Source organism: Dermochelys coriacea, chromosome 12, assembly GCF_009764565.3.
Source record: "Dermochelys coriacea isolate rDerCor1 chromosome 12, rDerCor1.pri.v4, whole genome shotgun sequence".
Lineage (NCBI taxonomy): Eukaryota > Metazoa > Chordata > Testudines > Dermochelyidae > Dermochelys > Dermochelys coriacea.
This window is the reverse complement of record NC_050079.1, coordinates 10,786,113-10,807,732: the sequence shown is the minus strand read 5'-3', so window position 1 is coordinate 10,807,732 and position 21,620 is coordinate 10,786,113. Positions and strand designations below refer to the sequence as shown.

General features: G+C 39.2%; 1 protein-coding gene across 8 annotated transcripts in view; it reads right to left on the bottom strand.

Annotated features, from left to right (window-relative positions):
- The window catches only part of ESRP2 (epithelial splicing regulatory protein 2), a 63,525-nt gene extending 46,773 nt beyond the window's left edge, over positions 1-16,752 (bottom strand). For 2 of the 8 annotated variants that reach the window (XR_006275155.1, XM_038368262.2), the window contains exons 1-3: positions 16,432-16,749; positions 16,083-16,235; positions 15,035-15,163 (exon numbers count right to left, since the gene is read on the bottom strand). Coding sequence is in view for 7 of the 8 variants with exons in the window: in XM_038368262.2 (XP_038224190.1) it covers positions 15,035-15,163; positions 16,083-16,217 (264 nt within the window). In the remaining variant the exon portion in view is untranslated. Of the gene's footprint in view, positions 1-15,034; positions 15,164-16,082; positions 16,236-16,308 lie in introns of all 8 variants that reach the window. The other 6 variants (XM_038368265.2, XM_038368268.2, XM_043495061.1 and 3 more) reach the window with 6 other exon arrangements.
- Between the last annotated feature and the right edge of the window lie 4,868 nt (positions 16,753-21,620).

The following is a 21,620-nucleotide window of genomic DNA, read 5'->3' as shown; positions in this document are numbered from 1 at the left end:
CTCCATAAAAGTTCTAAAAGTTTCCTCCAGTTTCATAATGATACATGCTCTACTGAATACTACCCGCTAGCATGATCACTACTAGCTGTTGAAGGATGCATGCAGATTACACAGGGACAAACACACCCTTAATGAGTTCCCAATAAAAAGCAATGGGAAACAGTAACATTTTATGGCGACACTACTTCATGCTTGATCTACTTTCATATGCAATTACCTATCCACACGCAAAGAAACCAAAACTAAGAACCATATTCAATAGCCTGGTCCCGGGTCACCTCTTTATTTAAGAGGAGACCTGAACGGTCTAAGAGCGTACAAAAGAAATCCCCCAATACCACACCTTTAAAAATCTAAGGATTATTGTGCCTTTTGAAAGTTTTACTTGCATAACTATGTTGCTAAGGCTATGTCTACACTGTGCACCTTACAACAGTGTGGCTGTGCCATTGCAGCCATGCTGTCGTAAGGTATGCTGTGTGGCCACTCTTTTGCCAGGAGAGAGCTCTCCTGGCGAAAATTAAAACCACCTCCAACGAGGAGCGATAGCTTCGTTACCGGGAGTGCATCTCCTGCCGACAAAGAGCTGTCCAGACCGGTGCTTTTTATCACTAAAACGTTTGTCATTGGGGGGAGGGGGTTTTCACACCCCCGAGTGACAAAAGTTTTAGTGACGAAAGTGCCAGTGTAGACATTGTCTAAGTGATATGATTCCCCCCCCCAATATAGTTATACCATTTTAAAAACTTACAGTAAATGCAGTTATATCAGTATAAATGTGCCTTACCAGAATAAGCTATATGGACATAAGCACTTTTATACTGTGCCCTCACTATGGGAGTTTTGCCGCTTTAATTATTCTGACAAAGTTAAAAAGTGGCAACACTCTAAGAACAAGGCCTAAAAAAAAAAAAAGTTAACCAATCCAAAAAAAACAGCTACAAAAACAACTCCGAGTAGGGAAAAACCAGTAACCAGGAGGCAAGCTACACACTGCAAAAGGGATAAAATCCCCATTGGTATAAGGCATGAGAATTAAGAGCTGATGAAAATCCTAAAAACCCATAGACCTGAGAAGTGTGTCAAGAATAAGACAATGGAAAAAAAAAGGGGGGGCACCTCCCAGAACCTCAAAGTCTTCTAATGGGGGGACACTTAAGTATGGTCAGTGTTCCCAATATAAATCTTTGTTTATCCTTAAAGACACCTTTCCCAGGGAACGTGTTTTCTCTCTCTCTCTCTTTTTTTTTTTTTAAGCTGCAAAACCTATGTAGTATTTCCAACCTTTAACCTATTTTTAGGAGCACTAGAATAGTGTCTCATTGCTCCCAGTGGCTCCTGGCATTATCAGCAGTACTCACGGAACATTTTTTCAGCCGGAAAGACAAAGTTGAACACAGTCCCCAAATTCTGCATACTAGTTAATATATTCTGGTTGTTATACCCCTAAAGTCAAGTCTTGCGCTAAGTACAACTGTGCTCATATGGAATTCAGTGTTCCCTCTCCTCACACATCTGTGTTTCAAGGACAAACTTTCATTAGCAATGTGATCTTTAGCACTAGGTCTATTGATTGCGATGCATAGTGGTACTGCTGTGTTTACTCAACACTGTCTCATTGTTTGTAGTGCAAGCCTAACCAGTTGGAGGACGACAGCCAATACCTGTAATGAGGGAGAACACAAGTATGTTTTTCTCACAGTAGTTTTTAAAAAGGATTTCTCTACCCTTCCTCCCCCCACTTCCCATTCTTTTCTAAAATCAGAAGATAAAAAAGGATGAGTCTTTTCAACCCCCTCCACACACTGCCCCCACATACTTTCATCTTCTCAGAGATTCTCTCGTACTTCTGCCTTCTACTGCCCCTTACATCTTGCTAAAGGAACTAAAGCACGCATGAGCAAAAGGGGACTCCTGGGTACACACCCACCCTTTGGGTTCATGAAAGAATCTCTCAGCTTTCAAAACTAAAACAAGAGACTTTCCCCCCTATTCTTTGTTAAGAGCTCTGGAAATGTTAACCTGTCAACTCACTGAGGGTTAGAAAGTAGCTGGCAGCAGCAGATTTCCCTTCCCCTGAGCTCAATACATTTTTAAAAAACCAAAATCGTTCAGTTAGGTTTCGGTTGCATCCCAAAGAATCATCATACTATCACTCTCCAGAATCCTCACCCCAGATCTGGGCTTGGCAGTGTGATATTGGAGGACAAGAATTGGTTGTATCACAGGGAGAGGGACAAATAAGTTTCAGAAACAAAAATGGTAAGGCCGGTTTTACTTGCTAAATGTTCTGCCTTCTCTGGGAGCTCTTGTGAGAGCACATGGGATATGCATCACATATCACTGCACCTCTCCTCAATACAGAAGGGGATGGAAAGAGGGGGCAAGCTTCTGTTCCCTTGATTGCCAGCCCTATAGGATAGCTCCGCTGGTGGCCTTCCTGTACAGCCCCAGCTTGAAGCTTGGGAAACTGGTACCAGAGGAAAACTGGAGCACTGTTCCCCTGAACTAACCAGAGACCCAACTCCCTCCCACCCACCAGTCAGGAACATCCCAAACACTACAAGAATCAGACAAGAACCTTCCCTCTTCAGCCACTCCAGTCCAACTTGTTATGGCCAGCCACCACTGGACAACCCACTAGCCACACCATTTGTTGTTCCTAGAGAAGGGCAAAATTTAATTCATGAATATGTAAAAGACCAGCTATCAATTACCACATTGCTGCAATATGTAGTAAGTCATGCAGCACCTCAGAGGTCTACTCACAGCTGTTACAGATAAATTTAAGTACACACTTACAGCTGTTGCCTCTCTTTTCCCAGTCTTCTTACCCCCCCCCCCCCACTTCAAAGCCTGGTGGCCTTTTTCAAGTTCCTCAGTAAGCAAGAGTTCATCCTCTAACAATTCTGATTTGCTATAAGAAATAACAATCCAGCTGATACAATGGGTTAAAAATCTTACTTTCTGCAATCCTTCAGAGCCCTGTCCTTATAGCTGCTACCCATGACCCACCCCTACAAACAAACACTCTTCAAATAGAAGAAACCTCCTTCCCAACCAAGAGTTATTCTAATCTAATACAGAAACTTCCTCTCCCGTGATGCCTGAAGTGTCAGACTTCCAAAAACAAGAATAAAGGTTTTTTCCCCTCAGCTGCAGAAGATGCTGCAATGTCAAAATCTTTAGAACCACTCCCAATATTTAGACCCTGGAAACACATATCAAGATTTACACTTGGAGGAAAGCCTCCCTACTCTGCTTTCCATGTTTCTTTAGTCAGTGGTCGCCACATGAGATTGCTATTGCTCTACTACAGCTTTATATGGTTGTACGCTGAATATCAATGTAATGGAATTTCTCATTATGATCCCATTTCTGCAAAGTCTTATGCTTGTGCTTAAACTTTAGATACTGTGCTTACAGTGAATAAAGTTAAGCCTATGCATAAGTCTTCACAGGATTGTGGCCTTAGCCTAGTCATGTCATCCTCTGGGGCTATCCCAATGCAAGATTAAGATCCATATTACTGACAGCTAACAGAAGTTCTCCTTAAGCTCACGTGGTAGAGTGTGTGTTTAGTCAAAAGATCCAGAACTTTCATGGGAGCCAGACTTAGACTCTAGAACTCACTCCCACAAGAGATAAGAATGACTGCTAATCTCATGGCTTTCCAAACTAAATACAAAGCTAATTTCTTCATCTTCTCTTCCTCATTAGCTCTTCACAGGTGGACCGGAGGGGGAAGAAGAAAAAAAAAAACAACAAACAAAAACAAAAAAAACAACGTCTTCTGTTATTTTTAAATCTATTGCAAGAGCTGAAGTGGGGGAAATTTTGTTTGTTGTTCTTTTATTAAATTATAAAGTGCTCTTATATTAAGTATTTAGGCTTCTATTCCCGATATTTTATGTATACTGTTTAGTTCGTTACTAATGTCTACATTCGCAGCACATGGATACACAGCTTGGCAAAGCATCTATTCCATTTCTGGACCACTAAAAGACATTACCTCACCCACCTTGTGTCTCTTTTACAAAGCAAGACATTTGCTAAAAGAGTGGAATGATCATCCGGGAAAACTAGGAAACTAGAGTAGAGTACAGAACTGATTCAAGAACATCAACCAAGGAGACAAATGTATCATAGAGGTGAGGCAAATAGGCTACCAGTGGGAGGGTACCAAGGCAAGCATCTTTCTAATCCAGCGTCTGCCAGTGATAGATACATGAAGTTGCTTTCAAACAATCCAGTCCCCACCTTTTGTACTGAAGTGAGGAGGTAATTGCAATAAAAGAAATAAAAACAACTAGTCATGCCCAATAGAAATGGAGGACTCTGGGACTTTATGCAGAGCAGCAATTATAGGGAAAGAAGCTTTTCCAGGAATATATGGGAGGAAGAGGACCACTATTTGCAACAAAAATATAGCATTTATGAAACTCAAATTGTTATTTTTCCAGTGACTTAATGGGGAGGAGAAGATAGAAATCTCTGATTCTTCTGTGGAGTTTTAAAAAGAACACTAGGCGAGTTTAGCAAACACTTGTTAGTCAAGATTTATCTCTGATGATAATGTGTCGGGACCAAAAATCCCATATAACTGATTACTAGTAAACCTAATCCTTCCAATCGTAATTCCTTCACAAATCCTTCTACCAGTGACCGATTGCAGCAACAAGTTTTTACTGTTTGACACTGACAGACCAGGTGCGAGCTCATGCTGAAGCCCCAGGCCAATTCCCTTGTGTATTAGTATAGAGCAAAGTGATGTTTAAACATCAAATACATTCTTATACATTTAACATTCATGAATCCTAAAGAGATGCTACTTGCATTGTTTTTATTTATCTGTATCAGGTTATACACAATGTAAATGTCTGCTACTACGTTATATCCATATAATGAAATATCCCATCAAAGGAGAAAGAAGCCTTGTAGAATGTAGATGAAGAACTCTAACAGGAAAGAGCCAATTTCAAAGCAAGTGGTCAGCATGTGAGATGATCGAAAGTCGAAGTTTCAAAAGGCATTCTTTACACTGTCATCAAAGGAAAAGCCCACATGGGTAGTGACACTGCCAGCTTGTTTTCTGTGAGAAGAAGCTCTTAGTATGGATTCAAGGAAAGAACCTGGATCTCTGGATTGTTTGGACTCCTACAGGGAAGTGAACCAGATGCAAAGCAGAGATACCCAGAGACAATCCAGGTACCCTGACAAGACTTTTGGGAAACTGGCAGTTTAATACATCACTGCCATCATTTGGAATGACAAACTGTGACTCATCTGTACATATATTTTATGTGCTTTAACCACTCAATAACTCTCACTTCCTTTAATAATGACAGGTTTCAGAGTAGCAGCCATGTTAGTCTGTATTCGCAAAAAGAAAAAGAAGGAGTACTTGTGGCACCTTAGAGACTTGTTAGTCTCTAAGGTGCCACAAGTACTCCTTTTCTTTTTTCCACTTTCTTTAGTAAGTTTACTATAGAATTAGCTGCCATCATTATCTTTGGTGTAAGATCTAGAGTGCCAATTGATCTGGGATAAGTGACTGGTCTCTTGGGACTGAGAGCAACCCGATGTGGTGTGATTTTTGGTTTAAGTGACCTTTTATCACAAATGCCAGTTTGTCTGGGTGACAAGATACATTGGAGAGTCTAAGGGAACTGTCTGTGACTCCATGATAAGACTGGTACCATGATCCAGGAGTTCACATTTGTTACTGGCTTAGTGAAATCTAATTATACAACTCATCACCAGCGTGGGGTGTCTGCCCTGTTTTCTGATAGTCTGCCCAGAGGTATGCACTCACGGTCAGGAGCCACTCCACACAGCATGAAAATCGTCATACAGAATTATGCCACATTAAGACTGTGCAGAGTTCCTTCTGTCAGAGAAGTAGGAATTCACACATCAGATACTTTGTCTGCATTTGTGGATCATCAAAATATTTGTAGGTTGCTAAAAACTCTCTCCTTGTAATCAGACCTCCAGATCAGGATGTGATTTAGGATAAATGTTAGATAGCAAGTTCCTCCCCCATTCATGTGCATTAAGATTCCATGGCACTTTTTTTTCAAATAAGCCACAAGGTTCGTCTTAAATTAAATAAAGTTACATTTTGCAGTTACATTCTGCCCATCTAAATACTCTCTGCAATTTCAGTTACATATAGCATTCTATGCTTTTCATCCTAAACTTCTGTGCAGTGTTATTAGAGTCAGAGTTTAAGAACAGAAGAGACCATCAGATTATCTAGTCTCACTTCTTGTATATCATAGGCTGCCGCCATTAGCCCCACTCACACCTCCTACCCACACACTACTAAACCCAGCAACTTATTGCTGCTCTCTGTACCTGAAATGGCAGACGTGATAAAATAGATAGAGGAAATCACTAAAGTTTGGAATCTTTGAATGGAAGGAGTTTGTCAGTGAGACACATCAATATTCATGAAATTACAGGCATGCAATAGAGAGAGAATTAGAGGTTTCATTTCTATAAAGGGAGTTTTTTTAGCTTAAAAAAAGAAAAACGAAAGATATGAACCAAAGGACCAAAATTAGTCTTTGAAAAATAAATGGAGTTATCCCTAGACTAAACATACGAAGTATTAAGTATAATAGTTTTGCATAAAGCAAGCATGATGAGGGCAAAACCAGGCTCCAATTAGCCTTTTTATATCGCTCTCCATAATACTGCCTTGCTACCTCTGCCAACAGCCAGAGTCAGCATCTGTGCTTTTCTCTTAGACTGACTATTTAACCTAGATGTGCCACAACATGTTGAGTAAGGTGTTGTCTTCATTTAGTTAGCTACCCAATGTTCACATGCATGAGGCTTAGAAACACTTAAAAAGTGCTGAGTAGAGCAACATGCAGAAGTGAGAGCTGTGCAATCCTCTGGACAGCTGCCACAAGAGCCAGATTGTAGGATCCTAGGAGAATGGTGAAAAACAGAAGCTCTAGAGCAGGGGTCGGCAACCTATGGCACACGTGCCAAAAACAGCACACAACCCGATTTTAATGGCACACTGCCGCCTGCCGGGTCCCAGCCACAGGCTCCACTCAACCCGCTACTGAATCCAGGTCGGTTATGAATGAAATTTTCAAAAGCATTTAAGGGGGTATTCATGGAATAGCATGACGACTCATTACTGTATAACTACCTACAATGAGGTGAAGGAAGTAAATCAAATAATCCCTTAGGATCATGTGCTCCTCACCCAGGAGTCATTTTCATACATATGCCAATGCTTTTTATTTTATTTTATTTTATTTTTAGAGGAAGTAAAAATTGTCTCAAGTTCTGCCTGACACAATATGAGCATGTCAGACTACATTGGTGACATATGCCAGTGAAAAGCTACTTGGCTTCCAAGCACATCTATCTATCCCAAGGGTGGCCAACCTGTGGCTCCGGAGCCACATGCGGCTCTTCAGAAGTTAATATGCAGCTCCTTGGGTAGGCACCAACTCCAGGGCTGGAGCTACAGGTGCCAACTTTCCAGTGGGCTGGGGGGTGCTCACTGCTCAACCATGGCTCTGCCACAGGCCCTGCCCCCACTCCACCCCTTCCCGCCCCCTCCATTGAGCCTGCCGTGCCCTTGCTCCTCCACCTCCCACCCAGAGCCTCCTACACACCACAGAACAGCTGTTGGTGAGGCACTGATTGGCGGGGCTGCTGTTGGGTGGGAGGCACTGGGAGCAAGGGGGAGCTAACTGGGGGATGTTGACATATTACTGTGGCTCTTTGGCAATGTACATTGGTAAATTCTGGCTCCTTCTCAGGCTCGGGTTGGCCACCCCGATCTATCGCATGTGAAGATATGAATTGTTTGGGTGACTCTATTCGGGTTGTTGCAATGATTTGCTATTTTATAGCTGCTACTCCACCCCAATCTGATAAGAAGCTTAAGTTACTGTTTAACTTTACCAGCAGTAGGCAGCAGCATTAGATAGGCGAGAATGTCCAAATTCTGCTTTCCCGTATTAAAATGAACACTCATCTACAGTGACTAATATGGTCCAGTGGTAGCCAGCACTACTGAGCTTTATTCCCTTGTCTGCACATTACTCATGATGCAGCCCAAAGAAAGTGATATAACCTACCCAGTTCTCAATTTACTCAGGTGTAAAATGGATCTAAATATACTTCTTAGGGGTATACAAGGCTTAATATTTGTTCAGCACTGAATCGCTCAGATGAAAATATGATTTTTAGTCTCACAAAAAAATATTACTGTGTCCCAAGCTCTGTGAAGTATAAATCTTGCCAAGACTGCACCCTGACATGTGACACAATGGTGCTTTCGAAGAAGCCATCTTAGGTATGAGCTGCCACCTGGCCTAGCTGACTGTAAAGCAGAAAGTGTTCCAAATGCGACCTGTAGGGACTTGGACAGCACAGAGGATTAGCAATGAAAAAAAAAAAAAAACAATACCCTCCATCAGACTCCACCTACAGCATCAAAAACAGAGTCATGGCTAAATTTGGGGAAGCTATGTTTTAACCATCCATCTCCACTGCTAATAATAGGAAATCCCATTATATAAACAAGTGCCTGGAACCAGGCAAAAAAGCATAAAGATCTAATTTTTAGCATTGGAGATTTTGTGGGCTACAAGTTCAGGGAGTTAACCTAAGGATAAGTTTTTGCTGCAGAGCTAACTTGAGTTATTTACACTGGTTTTATTTCTATTGAATTAGCCTCCCTTGAGTGATAGCAGCCACACTGCAAAGTAATACTTAAGTTGCTGTGTCCACACTGACACGTCACTTGTGTGTGGCACTAAGACTTCTGGGAGAATATTCCATGGTTCTTGGAATGCAGTAAAATGAGTACCTCTATGAATTGTTTCCCAGTGAACTATGGGAGAACTTGTCTGTCCTTTCTTGGCATGGGGGGATGGTGGGAAGGCACTTGAGGACTAGGAGCACTTGAGGTGGAACTAAAGGCAATGCTCTCTCATGTTAACTTTGCAATGAAGACAAGCCCGGAGGGGCTTGGATTTACAGTTGCTCCAAAGAGCTAATGTGCCCACATGCAGTAGTACTATTTTGCAATTTTAATAATAGAATATACTTCAGATATAGGCAAAAACCTGAGATGGGGACTCCATCATATTGCTTTTCCTATGCTTTGTCAGAACTAAGGCTGAAGAACAATCACATAATTGCAGAGTAGTTAAACACTGCTGCTATTTTCCTTCAACCATACCAATTGCTCTTTTAAAAAAAAAAATTTAAGTGTAGGCATTAGATTTTTGTCAACACTGCTGATATCATTTTGGCATGAAGACTAGGAGCATGGGTGCTAGATAAGCCTGGAGGAAAAAACAACCCACAACAATGTATCGGTTTGGATTTTATCAGCATTGACACTAGCAATCAAATCATGAGATTTGCCAATATAAGTAGTTTGGAGTTCTTTTTATTTGCCTTCTGGCCTCTGAGGCTTTACAGTAAAAATCAGTTCATGTTTTCGGGTTTTTCCCCTCTGTGAATATATGGATTAGAAAAACTAATTTCTTAAAAATGAAAGCTTTAAACACAGATACCAAATATCACCAGATGCATCATAAAAATCACAAGAATTGAAAACAATAAAATGGGAACAATCTTTACCACCAAACTTTGGAGAAAAGGTGCAGAACAAGTTTCCCTTTCAGTTTAGTTCCAGCTGGTTAATCAGGCTGCAGGAATCCACTGGTTCTACCACCCCATGTCCTTAAAAGGCTCAACCAATTAGTTTGTTTCCCACTGACTTGGTTGATATTTGGTGAAATATACCAACCATGTGATTCGATTGCTTGATCAACAAGAATTTAAAAATGAAATATGCATGTGTAAAAGGAGCAATTTGTTTTCATGGCCACTTAGTATTGTCTTAGTATAAGCAAAGCCCTTAGTATTTTCAACTTCTGCTCAATGTAAGAGAAAAAGAAATTGGCATGTTGCTTGATTCCAAGTTCTTTAGGCCATAGAAGACAAAGTAAATTTGTCCCTGGTCTATTAGCTGCAATATATAATACGATGAAAGGCCAGCCAGTTTAGGACAGTCCAGCAGGCAAGTATTTGAGTTCAACTAAAAGGGGATTTCATATCGTTCCATAAATGAATCTTGGATGAACATTTTCAAACAGAGAGTCACGCACACAACTCCCACTGAAAATTCAGGCTTTAGGACTACTGCTCAAAGGAAATCAGTAACTGGGAATGAAAGCCACCTAGTGTCTTCACATCACAGGCATTTCTCCACCATAATTACTAATTTTTCTTCATCTTTTTCCTCTCTCAGGGTGACAAGCAATAAGAATTAAGCAAGGTGAATCACGTTCACTTAGGTCATGCCTTTGGGGGGTGTGTGGAGAAGTTAAGATATTTGCAATGTCGCCAGTTCTCACAATAGCTGTTTTTCCTCAAAGCCCCAGCTGCTGGAATCAGGACACTGCATGAGAATCTCAGCTTTCATTTAAAAGCAAGAATGACATCTAGCCCTCCTGGTTGCAAAGAAAAGCTTGAAAACATGAAGTAAGTGCACCTTGAAGGCTCAAAAACCAGAAGGGAAATAAAATTATTCTAAAATGTATTATTTAAAGAAAGTGTCATGATTCGTAAGCCACTCATGATTTGTTGGGGGGAGGGGGGGCAGGGGTGTCATCCAATTCATGAATTTTGAACTTTTGAGGTTTGAAATATGGCATGAGAATGACTGAAAGAAAACAAAGTCCACAGCTGGCCATACTTTCCTTTTAATGTCTAGACCAGGTACTTAGGATGCTTTCCTCTTTGTAAGAGAGCTACAGCTATTTTTTAACCTGATTATATTTCAAAATGTACTTGATGGGACATTTATTTATAGGCAATGACTGCTTTAAAAGCTTACAACACTGGATCTAGTGCATATAATTTGTGATAAGAAGTATTGTGCAAAGAGTTCCAATCTGTTTTGTCTTTTGAGATGTTCAATTCCACTATACCATATGGCTTCCTAAAACGGTAACTACTTTAGGTCAGACTGTCCAATATGATTCTAGTATGGAAGATTGAAATTCCTACAGTGCAAGACATTTTTAATTAAAAATAAAATCAGTCTGATTTTATATGGCCTGGAAATTAATCTCTATATGCACTCAACTTACTGAGATATTTATTATTTTAGAAGAGTTTGAAACTTGATACTAAACTTGCATTGAATATGAAAGGAAACTCTGAAGCTAGGACAATGAATCCGAACCAGTAAGGAGCAGATCATAGGCTGTCCAAGAGTGTAAGGATGTCGCACTTGAAAGTTATGTCTTGGAATCATTTCAATTTTGAATTCACTGAATACACAAAGCAAAGTGACTAAAAGGGTGCAGATTTAGGATTTTGGAATCCCTAACAGATTTTTCTCCACTAAGACGAAAAGATACTTGCATATACAATTCTACTGCGCATCATAGAATGCAATCTAGCCCTTGGGTCTACAGGCACTGGAGTCTGTTACTATGAGCAAGGACAAATAAGTTAGAGACGCACGGTGTAAATTGATCATATCATGCACTTTAAAATTATGCGTTATTTGAAAATTCCCTTTGATCTTCAAATACTGTTTTTAAAATAATAAAAAAAACTTTGCAGAATAATATAACTAGTTTATTCATGACCATACAAATACAAAGTTTCCCCTGCACCACCATCACAACGGGTAAGTGTACATTTAAAAAAAGCCCAATTTTGATTTAAAGACATCTCCTTATATTATTAAGGCCTAGTCCTTTAGTAATATATATAACTTGACCCACAACACATGCTTTTAATGGATCATGTGCCAGTGCTGGCAGGAGAACTGCTGTCAGTTGTTTGAATTCTGCCAGAACAACAAAAATAATCCTTTCAGGCTCAATGAAAAAGCTCAGCCACCTGCAATTCATCCATTTTTTCTCCATGCCTGAAGCAAGGCTGAAAGTTACAATATACAATGTATTTATGTTTGGAAATTCTCTCTCTCCATTATAGGTACAGAACAATATATAATTAACAAGCACTGACACTCTTGATTACATGGCTGAGATTTGTGCAAAGGGAAAATTAAGTGTAAGACACTTAAATTTACCTTTAGCTTTTCAGAATGGAGTTATGTATATGAAAAGCACTATATAAAATCTCAAACTATGAAGAGATGTTGCAGTGTAAGATTTTTTTTTAGGAAGCTACAGTCTGTAGGCTTTGTATGCTGGAAAAATTAACTGGAAAAACAGTATTATTTCAGTCACAATCCAAAAAGCAAGATTTCTATTTTAAATATATTGCTAATACAAGTTGTATAGTCACCCATGCATCTAATTCAAAATCAAATGTGCTTTTTAAAATGTGGGTGAATAAATGTGCAGTACTATTACATTGTATTGCATTTCTGCAAGCAGGGCATTTGGGATCTGGTCCAAAGAAGTGGTGTGTACCCATTGAAGCCAGTAGGAGTTGAGGGCACTCAAATGAGGCTCATTCATAGTGCAAGCTGCTACTGTGCAAGCTTCCCTTTCCCAATGCTGCCAATGCTCCTGACTAGAAATAGCAGCGCTGGGCTACTTTTCAGCAACAAATGCCTGTCATTATAAGTTGGGGTGGGGGACTTCAGAGGGACCACATGAAGATGACTAGCTTTATGATCTCACCCTCCCTTTGCAGAGTTTGCAATAGTGTCTCCAGAAGGGAATAACGTTTAGTAGACTGATCAATTGCACTATCAGGTTCTTTACAACGTGCCCTCAAATCTAGGTATAACTTTTTTTTTTTTTTTTTTAAATAACCACTTTGCCTAATTGCACTTTTATATTATTTTGCTAATCAAAATGCGTTTTTAAATTTTTTTAAAATCTGCATTCATTGACAATACAATAGAACTTTGATTTTACAACCACCAATCTTATGAACATCCAGTTACACAAACCATTTTTCTTGATAGGGGTTGGAAAAACAAAAAACACAAAAAAAAAAATATTGATGAAGAGCAAGTTGATAGCCTTTCACATTCCAATGCCTCCAACACACTGAAAAAAAAAATCACTTCCCAGTGGTTTGAAGACAAGAAGAAAGCAATGCAGTGCAGTGTACCCGATTACAATTTATGCACCATACTTACTATTATTTTGAGATGTTCAGTTTAATGAACTACTCAATCCCCAGTTATTCCAGGCAATGAGGGTTCTACCTTACCTGAAGGCATCAAGTAATTTTTAAGAACCTAACAGAACACGCAGGGATCGACTCCTATAATTGGACTATAGATTCTACTTTTGCTACCATAGTAAATGACTATCTCAAAAACATGAATTAATATATCCTCACAACACATCTGAAGTCATCGTATTGTCATTCTCTTTTTACAGGTGGGGAAATTGAGGCACTGAAATTAAGTGAAGTGCTTAAAGTCACACAGGAAGACAGCGACAGAGCCAGGAGTTGCACTCCAATGCTTTAATCACAAAAACATTCTTCCTCAATTGCCAAGATATGCCACCCAAATGAAAAAAAAATATTTTGCAAGAGTCTCCTCCACACCCATACACAAAAGCTAATATTTCTCTTTATGTGCTGGAGTAGACCCACCTACAGCACAGTTTATGGGAATAAGATACAATCTCTCATAAAAGTATCGAGTATAATTAAAGTGTGTACTATAAAGGTAAAAAACTGTTCCAGATGCTTTTAGTGCAAGATCTTGGACAAGCTCAAACCTGCAGCTTTACATTTTCTCAGAGTTATTTTGAAGCTATACAAATCACTTTACACTCCCAGCTGGACTCTTGTGAAACTTGTGCAACATAAAAAAAAAAACAAAAAAACAAAACAAAAAACAGTGTAATCCATTCAACATCAGTTATTTTTCAAAATTAAATGTGCACAAGGGTTGTGTATTTATATTTAAAAAATTATTTAGTCCAGGTACAGTGAATTGTTAACCATTCAGCATCAAGTAAGGTTAGTTCCTATTCTGCCAAGTTATGTGTGTGTGTCACCAGAAGTTACAACATGAACCTGTCCTACTGCCTAAACAAGTTTCTCTTTCAAAACACACCCACAATGATTCAAGCAAGGTGTGGAAAGAGTTTTCATATACAGTACTCCACAGAAATGCACTATTGTATTTTTCCAGTCAAGTTCAGTTTACTAAGCAATCACATTTTAAAGAGACAAAAAAAGCCATGTGTATATATGACACACACACACTAAAAATTAAAGTAACTAGCTACCTCTTTAAACTGGTAAGGATTATAAGAATTTTCAGGTTATCATATTGTCTGAAATTAAGGTGATGCAGAATGTTTCAAGGAACAAAATGCAACAATAGCAGAAACAAGCTTACAAACAGAAGGCAGGGATTATGCATTTGGACATCCAAAATCAACTTCTACCTCACTATAATTAAGTACTACGCTATCCATTAATTTAAGATCATTCAGTTCAACTTTCTAGAGAAGTCATGCACACTGCCTGTGTGGTATTTTACAGAAATTATAATTTGGTATGTGCAACTAGTTACTTTTGAGAGTGAATTGTTTTTCTTCACAACACAAGACAAGGTCTTATATTAGCACTGATAAGCTTATGAATCTGTATCTTTAGTATAATGGTATTTCTTTGATCAAACTTCTCTGAAGATTTTTTGTTAGTATCCTAATCATTTCTGATGTGTTAATTATCCTGCTACGCCCTGTTAAGCCTTGAAGAAGAGAACTTTAGGGTAAAAATTGTACATGGACCTATTCAAATAAATCAAAACCATAGGCCAAAACTCTCAGAACAAGGACACCGACTCAAAAGTTTTGCCACAATTTACTTGAGCTCTTCCCATTTTTCTCCAAGAACCCAATTTCACATAGCTCAAGAGCTGTCTGTGGGGTATATCTTGGCTGAGGTATGGCTGGTTTTGAAACAGTTTGCTAGGGATTTCAAATTGAAAGGCAAAACCAAGTGTATTTGCTTTATTGCATCAGTTCAATCCTGCTCCCAGAGTTAACCCTTAAATGCCCTTGCTGGTCCTCACCTGTTGGAGAACTCGGTCCAGAGGCTCAGCTTTGCTCAGTCCCTCTGGTGTTAAGCCACTCACTTCTTGACACTGGTCACTTAGCTCCAAACTGTCTGCTTTCACCAGGGATTTGTGCAATGTCCCTACCTGAAAACATGTTAAGCGGGGGAGAAAAGTGAGAAGCAATGGAATGAGTTCGTTATTACAATGCATTTAATTGCTTAGCAGAAATGTCAGAAAGGTCCAGTATCACTTTCCAAAAAACGTATTCGTCAGTTTCACAAATCAAGCCCTCCTTAACTTCCCTCCTGCCCCAGGAGAGGAGACTCCCAACACTGGGTACTTGTTATGGGTTCTTATGCATTCATGGGGAGAACATATTTTCCACTCAGCATTGGTTCGTTCAGTAGTTGTTAGTTTTGGTGGGAAGATCATATAGCTTTACACAATTTGAAGACTCTGCTCAACCAAATTGACAATTGTGTATATTTGTGTGTGTAGGGATTAAAAAACAAAACTTTACATCAAGCAGCTTGAGACTCATCTACACTTCAGTAATTAAAAATAAAAAATTACCTTTAGAATGGCCTAAAATAAGGTACATATTTTTAAAAATAGCTTCATCGTAAAAAAAAACAAACAAAAACAAGGCCATTCAGGATCTGTTTTCCTTATGGAGATAGTTTCCATTAAAGCATGCACGTTTGGTGTCCCAAGCGTGCATGTGGGGAGACGGAAAGAGGATTGGAAGTCTCCCTTAAAAATGAGGAGAAATCTAACATGAAAAGAACAAACGTTTAAAGAAAAATAAAAGAAAAATAACCTAACTTAAAAAAATCTTGGGGGGAAAAATAAGAAAAGGCAAAAGGTCTTTGTAGACTTAACCTCCCCCCCTCCCTTTTGGTGCATTTGTGAAATGAACAAAACAGCCCCAGCTGAGGTGGATAAGTGATACTGACCATAATGCCTGCACCCGGCCAGCTCAGGGCTGGAGGGGGGGGGGGGGCTACTTCGCTTGCAGCGTACGCACATAACACAACCTCGTATCAAGACTTTGAAGCCATACCTTCTTGCTGTGTAGATCCACAACTTGCCACACCAAGAGAATTAGTTCCCTCTCATCCGAACCCAGTTTAGCCCCATATGCACCAGCTGTTGCCCCAAACAACACCACCAAAGAGTCATTGTGCGAAGCCGTCATGACCACAGGGGGAAACAACTACAATCAAAAGCACAGGTCAAAAAAAAAAAAAGAGACAAACGAAAATAAAATAAATCCCACAGAGACTCACCCCTTCTTCCAAGTGATCAAAGGGGAAATAAAAGGACAAGGAGTAATAATATCAAGAGAAGAGAGCGCGCTATTGGGGAAGGGGGGCTGAGACAAAAATGGAGAAAACTTCTTACAGCTCTACCTGTTCCCAATGATCTCCTTCTCCCCGGGTCTGATTGGGAGGTGAAATTAACAAGCTGTGGGTTTCTCTCCCTCTGACATCATGGCAGGAACCCAGCCTGGGCTTGGGCTTGGGCTTTTTTTTTTTTTTTCCTCCTCTCCTAAGTTACCTGCCCTTGATTCGGACCATGTGACTGAAGTCAATCTCCCAAAGAGACAAAGCCATTGGGTCTTTGGAAAAGGTGTAGGAGGGACGTGGGGAGAATCAACGCCAGGCTGACCCTGCCTGATTGGTTTTTCAGAGAGATCAGAGGAAAACTCCCATTCTCTATTTAATTCTGCCTCCAGGAAGTGCCTTTACCTGCCTGCTTTCAGTTTTATAGGATTCCTTTATCAGCAACCAGGGAGTGGAATGCAACATACAGCTGAATGTTAAAGCAACATGAGGCCTCTGGTTTGTTCACTCAGTTCTAAAGGTGTTTGGCTATGCAATTTTGTTGGTTTAAGTTTGTCTAGAGATCTTTTTCACTTGGACTGAATCTACTATGTGGAAGTCTTAGCTATTTATTAATATAGCTGCTTTAACATGGTATGCTGTTTGATCTCTGAAGCATTTCCTTCAACTTAAATCTAGATATTTTTTTTTTCAATCAGTGTACTAGTGGGTGTGTATTCAAATCTCCAGGGACAGCTAACAAAAATAAATACAAATTTCATACTGTAATATTATAAGGGAAAGATTGTTTAATGGGTGCAACACTGTGTAGCCGGTAAATATCATACATTTAGGCCCAGATCTTACGTATTGTTTCACAAAGAGTGAGTTCAATGTAGTCAACAGAATTCTGTCTTGACATATGGGTATGCATGGAATAACTTGATATATGCCTGAAATGTAAGGCACTCTGGAAATCTTTTAAGTTATTGCCACAGTGTACTGAGTAGTTCTGTAGCTGTTATTTGCAGCCTGATTACAATAATTAACAGAGTCTCTAAGGTGCCACAAGTACTCCTTTTCTTTTTACAATAGTTTGTTTTTTCTTCTCTGTGTAGCCATATGTAACTTCTTCTTTTCTTCTCTGCTTTACCAAAAATAAACTGGAAAAAGTTCTTTTTAAACTGAGGGAAGCACACCAAAAATGAAAATCGAGGAAATTTTACCACTGTAAGTAGTTTCATTTACTGTGTCTACTCTGACTAAAATTGGATGCACAATTCACTACCAGTAGTAGCAGCTGGGGAATTTGTAATGGAAGACATGGATGATTTTAGCATCCTGTTGTCTAACCATGCTCTAGTTTTAAAATAATAAGCAAACCCTTATATTTCTGTTTAGCAACATCTTCAGCTATTGCTGCTGGAAATGGGCTCATGGTGAATTATGTGCCTAATTAGACATTAGGAAAAACTTCCTAACTGTCAGGGTGGTTAAGCACTGGAATAAATTGCCCAGGGAAGTTATGGAATATCCATCACTGGAGATTTTTAAGAGCAGATTAGACAAGCACCTATCAGGGATGGTCTAGATAATACTTAGTCTGGCCATGAGTGCAGGGGATTGGACTAAAATTCTGGGGTTATATGATCATTTTTGTAGTGCAAAGATTGCCCTGTAGTCCAATAGGACTACTCAAGGTGTCTTCAATTAGAAACTATATTTGCCCTCGGATAAAAGTCAATGGTTGCCAGACAACTTTTATTTAATGGACAGTTGTGTAGGTATAGTGATAACTGATCTTTCATTATGGGAAACAGCATAGTTGTACATTTATTTATGGTTCTCTGATTGTTGAAGTATAGAGAAAACTTAACGTTTAAAAATCTAAACCAATCTATTATATATATAATATTAGGCTTTAAGTGACTTAGAAACATCCTACAAACACTTAACTTCATCATGGGTTCTTAACTTTACTCCCATTGATTAAAATTGAAGTTAAACACCTGCTTAAGTGTTTGCAGGATTGGAGCCTATGGATATAATTTAGTTTGTAAGTATTGACACAGTAAAAGCCAGGCAGAGAAATCTCACAATGCACAGGAGTAACTCCTTGGAATTACAAAACACACCAGTTAGAGCAAGTAGCTGACTGCCTTTCAGCTTTTGCCACTGCTGCTCCTGCTAATCAAGCATGCTGCTATTTGAGAATCAGTCTTAAGGACACATATTCACCACATCAAAGAAAATAAATACCCATAAACCTTTGGACAAACAAAACTTTATTGCATACATAATATATTAATTTAGAAAAAAACATATTTTTACTATCATGTTCTGGGGTTGTGCTTGTCTTTGTGATTTAGTACATGACAAGAACTCAATAGAACTCTAATTCCATAATTTCATCAGATGGTCAGATATTATAGTGATGAGAGGGCATACTCCCCTCTAGACAAGTGCTTTTCAACCTGTGGTCTTTGAACACCTCTGCAGACTATGCCTAAGATTTCCAAAGGGGGCCATGCCTCCATTCAAAATTTTTTAGGGGTCTGCAAATGAAAAAAGGTTGAAAACAACTGCTCTAGACAGATATAATAGAAGCCTATCATTTACTCTGTACGCAATGTATGAGCACAGTTACAGGCTGAATCCCTTTTGTGTGAGTGTGTGGATATGTACATGTGAGGATCATCCTGTTCTCACTGAAATCAGTAATCAAAACTATAAACTCTATTGTCTTCAATGGGAGCAGCAGCTGGCCGTCTATGTACAATCATACACAAAGTGTGTACATTATGAAGAGAGACATCTGTTTGGGAAAGATTCCAGTTGTGCAGATATCCAGTAAGTACCTAATCGACCTGACCATCCCTTTAATTCCAACATTGTTCTTATAAACAAAGATATACCGGTAAGTAATAGTGTAGTCTGAAATATTTGCATGAAATGCCCCATCCTGTTAGCAGGTGTTGATCCTGCTGTGGTGGATAAATCAGAATTTCTTGGATGTGGATTGAGGAGCCCTGTGGAAAGAACTGTAGTAATAGCCATGCCTACTGAGAAGTTTTGATCTGAATTTTGCTGGATTATTTTTAATTTCTGTTTAGCAAAACCAACTTCAGAAAAGGAGTAAGCCTGGAGTCTAGACTGTGGACTGCATTTTAAACCAGATTGGGAAAGGCAGCAACTCGCACAACATTTCAGCAAAACCTTTTGTACAAAATTACTCTTCAATTAGAATAGAAACAGACAGATGCTGATCTGCTACAGGTAATCTTAAAGTTGATATTGTTATAATCAGAATTGATTTTCCAGAAAGACACTTCAAAAGAGCCATCTGCCTAGTATTCAGTGTAGTTTCTTCTAGAATACTCACTTTTTTATGTTTGGGTTTCCTCTTTTTGTGCATCATGTGCACAAATCTGTTACACATAGTCAGAGCTGTGGTTAGAGTTTTGAGTGTGTCTACACTGCAATAAAAGACCTGTGGCATGGCTGCAGCTGGCCCAGGTCAGCTGACTCGGGCTGTGGAGTAATGAAATTGTAGCATAGATATTTGTGCTTTGGCTGGAGCTTGGGCTCTGAGACTCCGTGCTGCCGGGTTTTTATTGCAGTGTACATACCTTATCTGTCTCATAACCTAATTAATTATGGTATTTCTGATTTACAACAGTGTAAATGAGAGCCCCTGAACTCCAGCCTTCATGTAGCTTATGAAGATGTTGGAACAGGCAATAAAATCATCAGAAGACTATAGGTAAAACTTTCAAAGGTGCCTAAATGACTTGGGCACCTAAGCTCCATTTTCAAAAGTGACTTGGGTTGCTTATGGACTTAAAGGAAATCCTATACATTTTAAGGTCAGATGACACACAACTCACAGAGAAAACATTCTCTAAACTTATTTCCTTCCAGTTAATTTTATGTCAAACAAGTCTTACAGAAAGCATCTAAACAACACTGATTTCCATAGAATTTCAGATGATTTCAAAATATCAGATTATGCAGGTAGTTTCCCATTTCCCCTCTATACACAATCTCCACACAACTCAAAATAATGATCTATACAATATTATCTTTTTAAAACTCGGAGGAATGCTATAGTATGTTTCCAAAAACAGGATCCACTTCCTGAAGCAACACATGTGCTAAGCCCTTGTGCATTTAGTGCCAGCAAAGTTAATTTGTAACCAAGATCTGACTGAAATAAAGAGTGACTGCTCACCTTTAGCTTTAATTCTGGTAGTCATATTTACAAAGGTGGTTGGTTGCAGGCTACACAAAAGGATAATGTCCCACAAATTTTACTCACTGCAGAAAACGTTTTAAAAATAGCCACTAACTGTTGTCCAAGTTTAATGCTGCAGTTATTTTCTATCAGTTGGAATGAAGCAATCCTGGAAAATTGAGATGTTTTATCACATGAGTTTATAATGATAGACTTATGAGATGGTTTATGATTGTATTAGACAAATCTGCACTGAAAATGATTCTTACAGTATGTACTCTACATTCCCTTGAATGTTTAAAACATTTCTTTAAAGTTACACTGCTTTTGAGAAGTACTGAATTGAGAGCCCAGGATATTGAACTCCTGTAGCTACTGTCTAGCTGAGAGAGCATGAGGCTAGGAGACAAGATCAAGGATGAAATCCTGGCCCCTTGACATTCATGTAAAAACTGCCACTGGCCAGAAGTGCTGGAATTAGGGGCTCTGGGGGTGCAGTAGCACCCCTGATTTGAAGTAATAATAACCAAATACATGGTTTCCATTTTCAGCACACCCACTATAAAAATCAAGCCACTAATTCTGCTACCGACATGAAAATGTCAGTAGAAATGGGGAAATGAAGCCAAGTTTTCAAACCTGTCCTCTATTCCCAATTTGTGTGACACTGGGCAAGTTGCTTCTTTATGCCCCATTTTACTTATCTGTGAAAAGGGAGATGACGATACTTCCTCAAAACACTTTGAAAACTACCAATAAAATGTGCTAAACTCATTAAGTACAAAGTCTTGTTGTTTATCTAAAACAAGGATAACGTGTTTCAGAGTAGCAGCCGTGTTAGTCTGTATTCGCAAAAAGAAAAGGAGTACTTGTGGCACCTTAGAGACTAACAAATTTATTTGAGCATCAAAAGGATAACGTGGGCAGTAACAATATTGTATTGCCTCTAGGATGAGCCTTTCTGTGCTGGTGAGGTTTGTTTTTTGTTTTTGTTTTTCGAACACATTTGTTTAATTCTTAGTGGACACGTCAACATGATCAG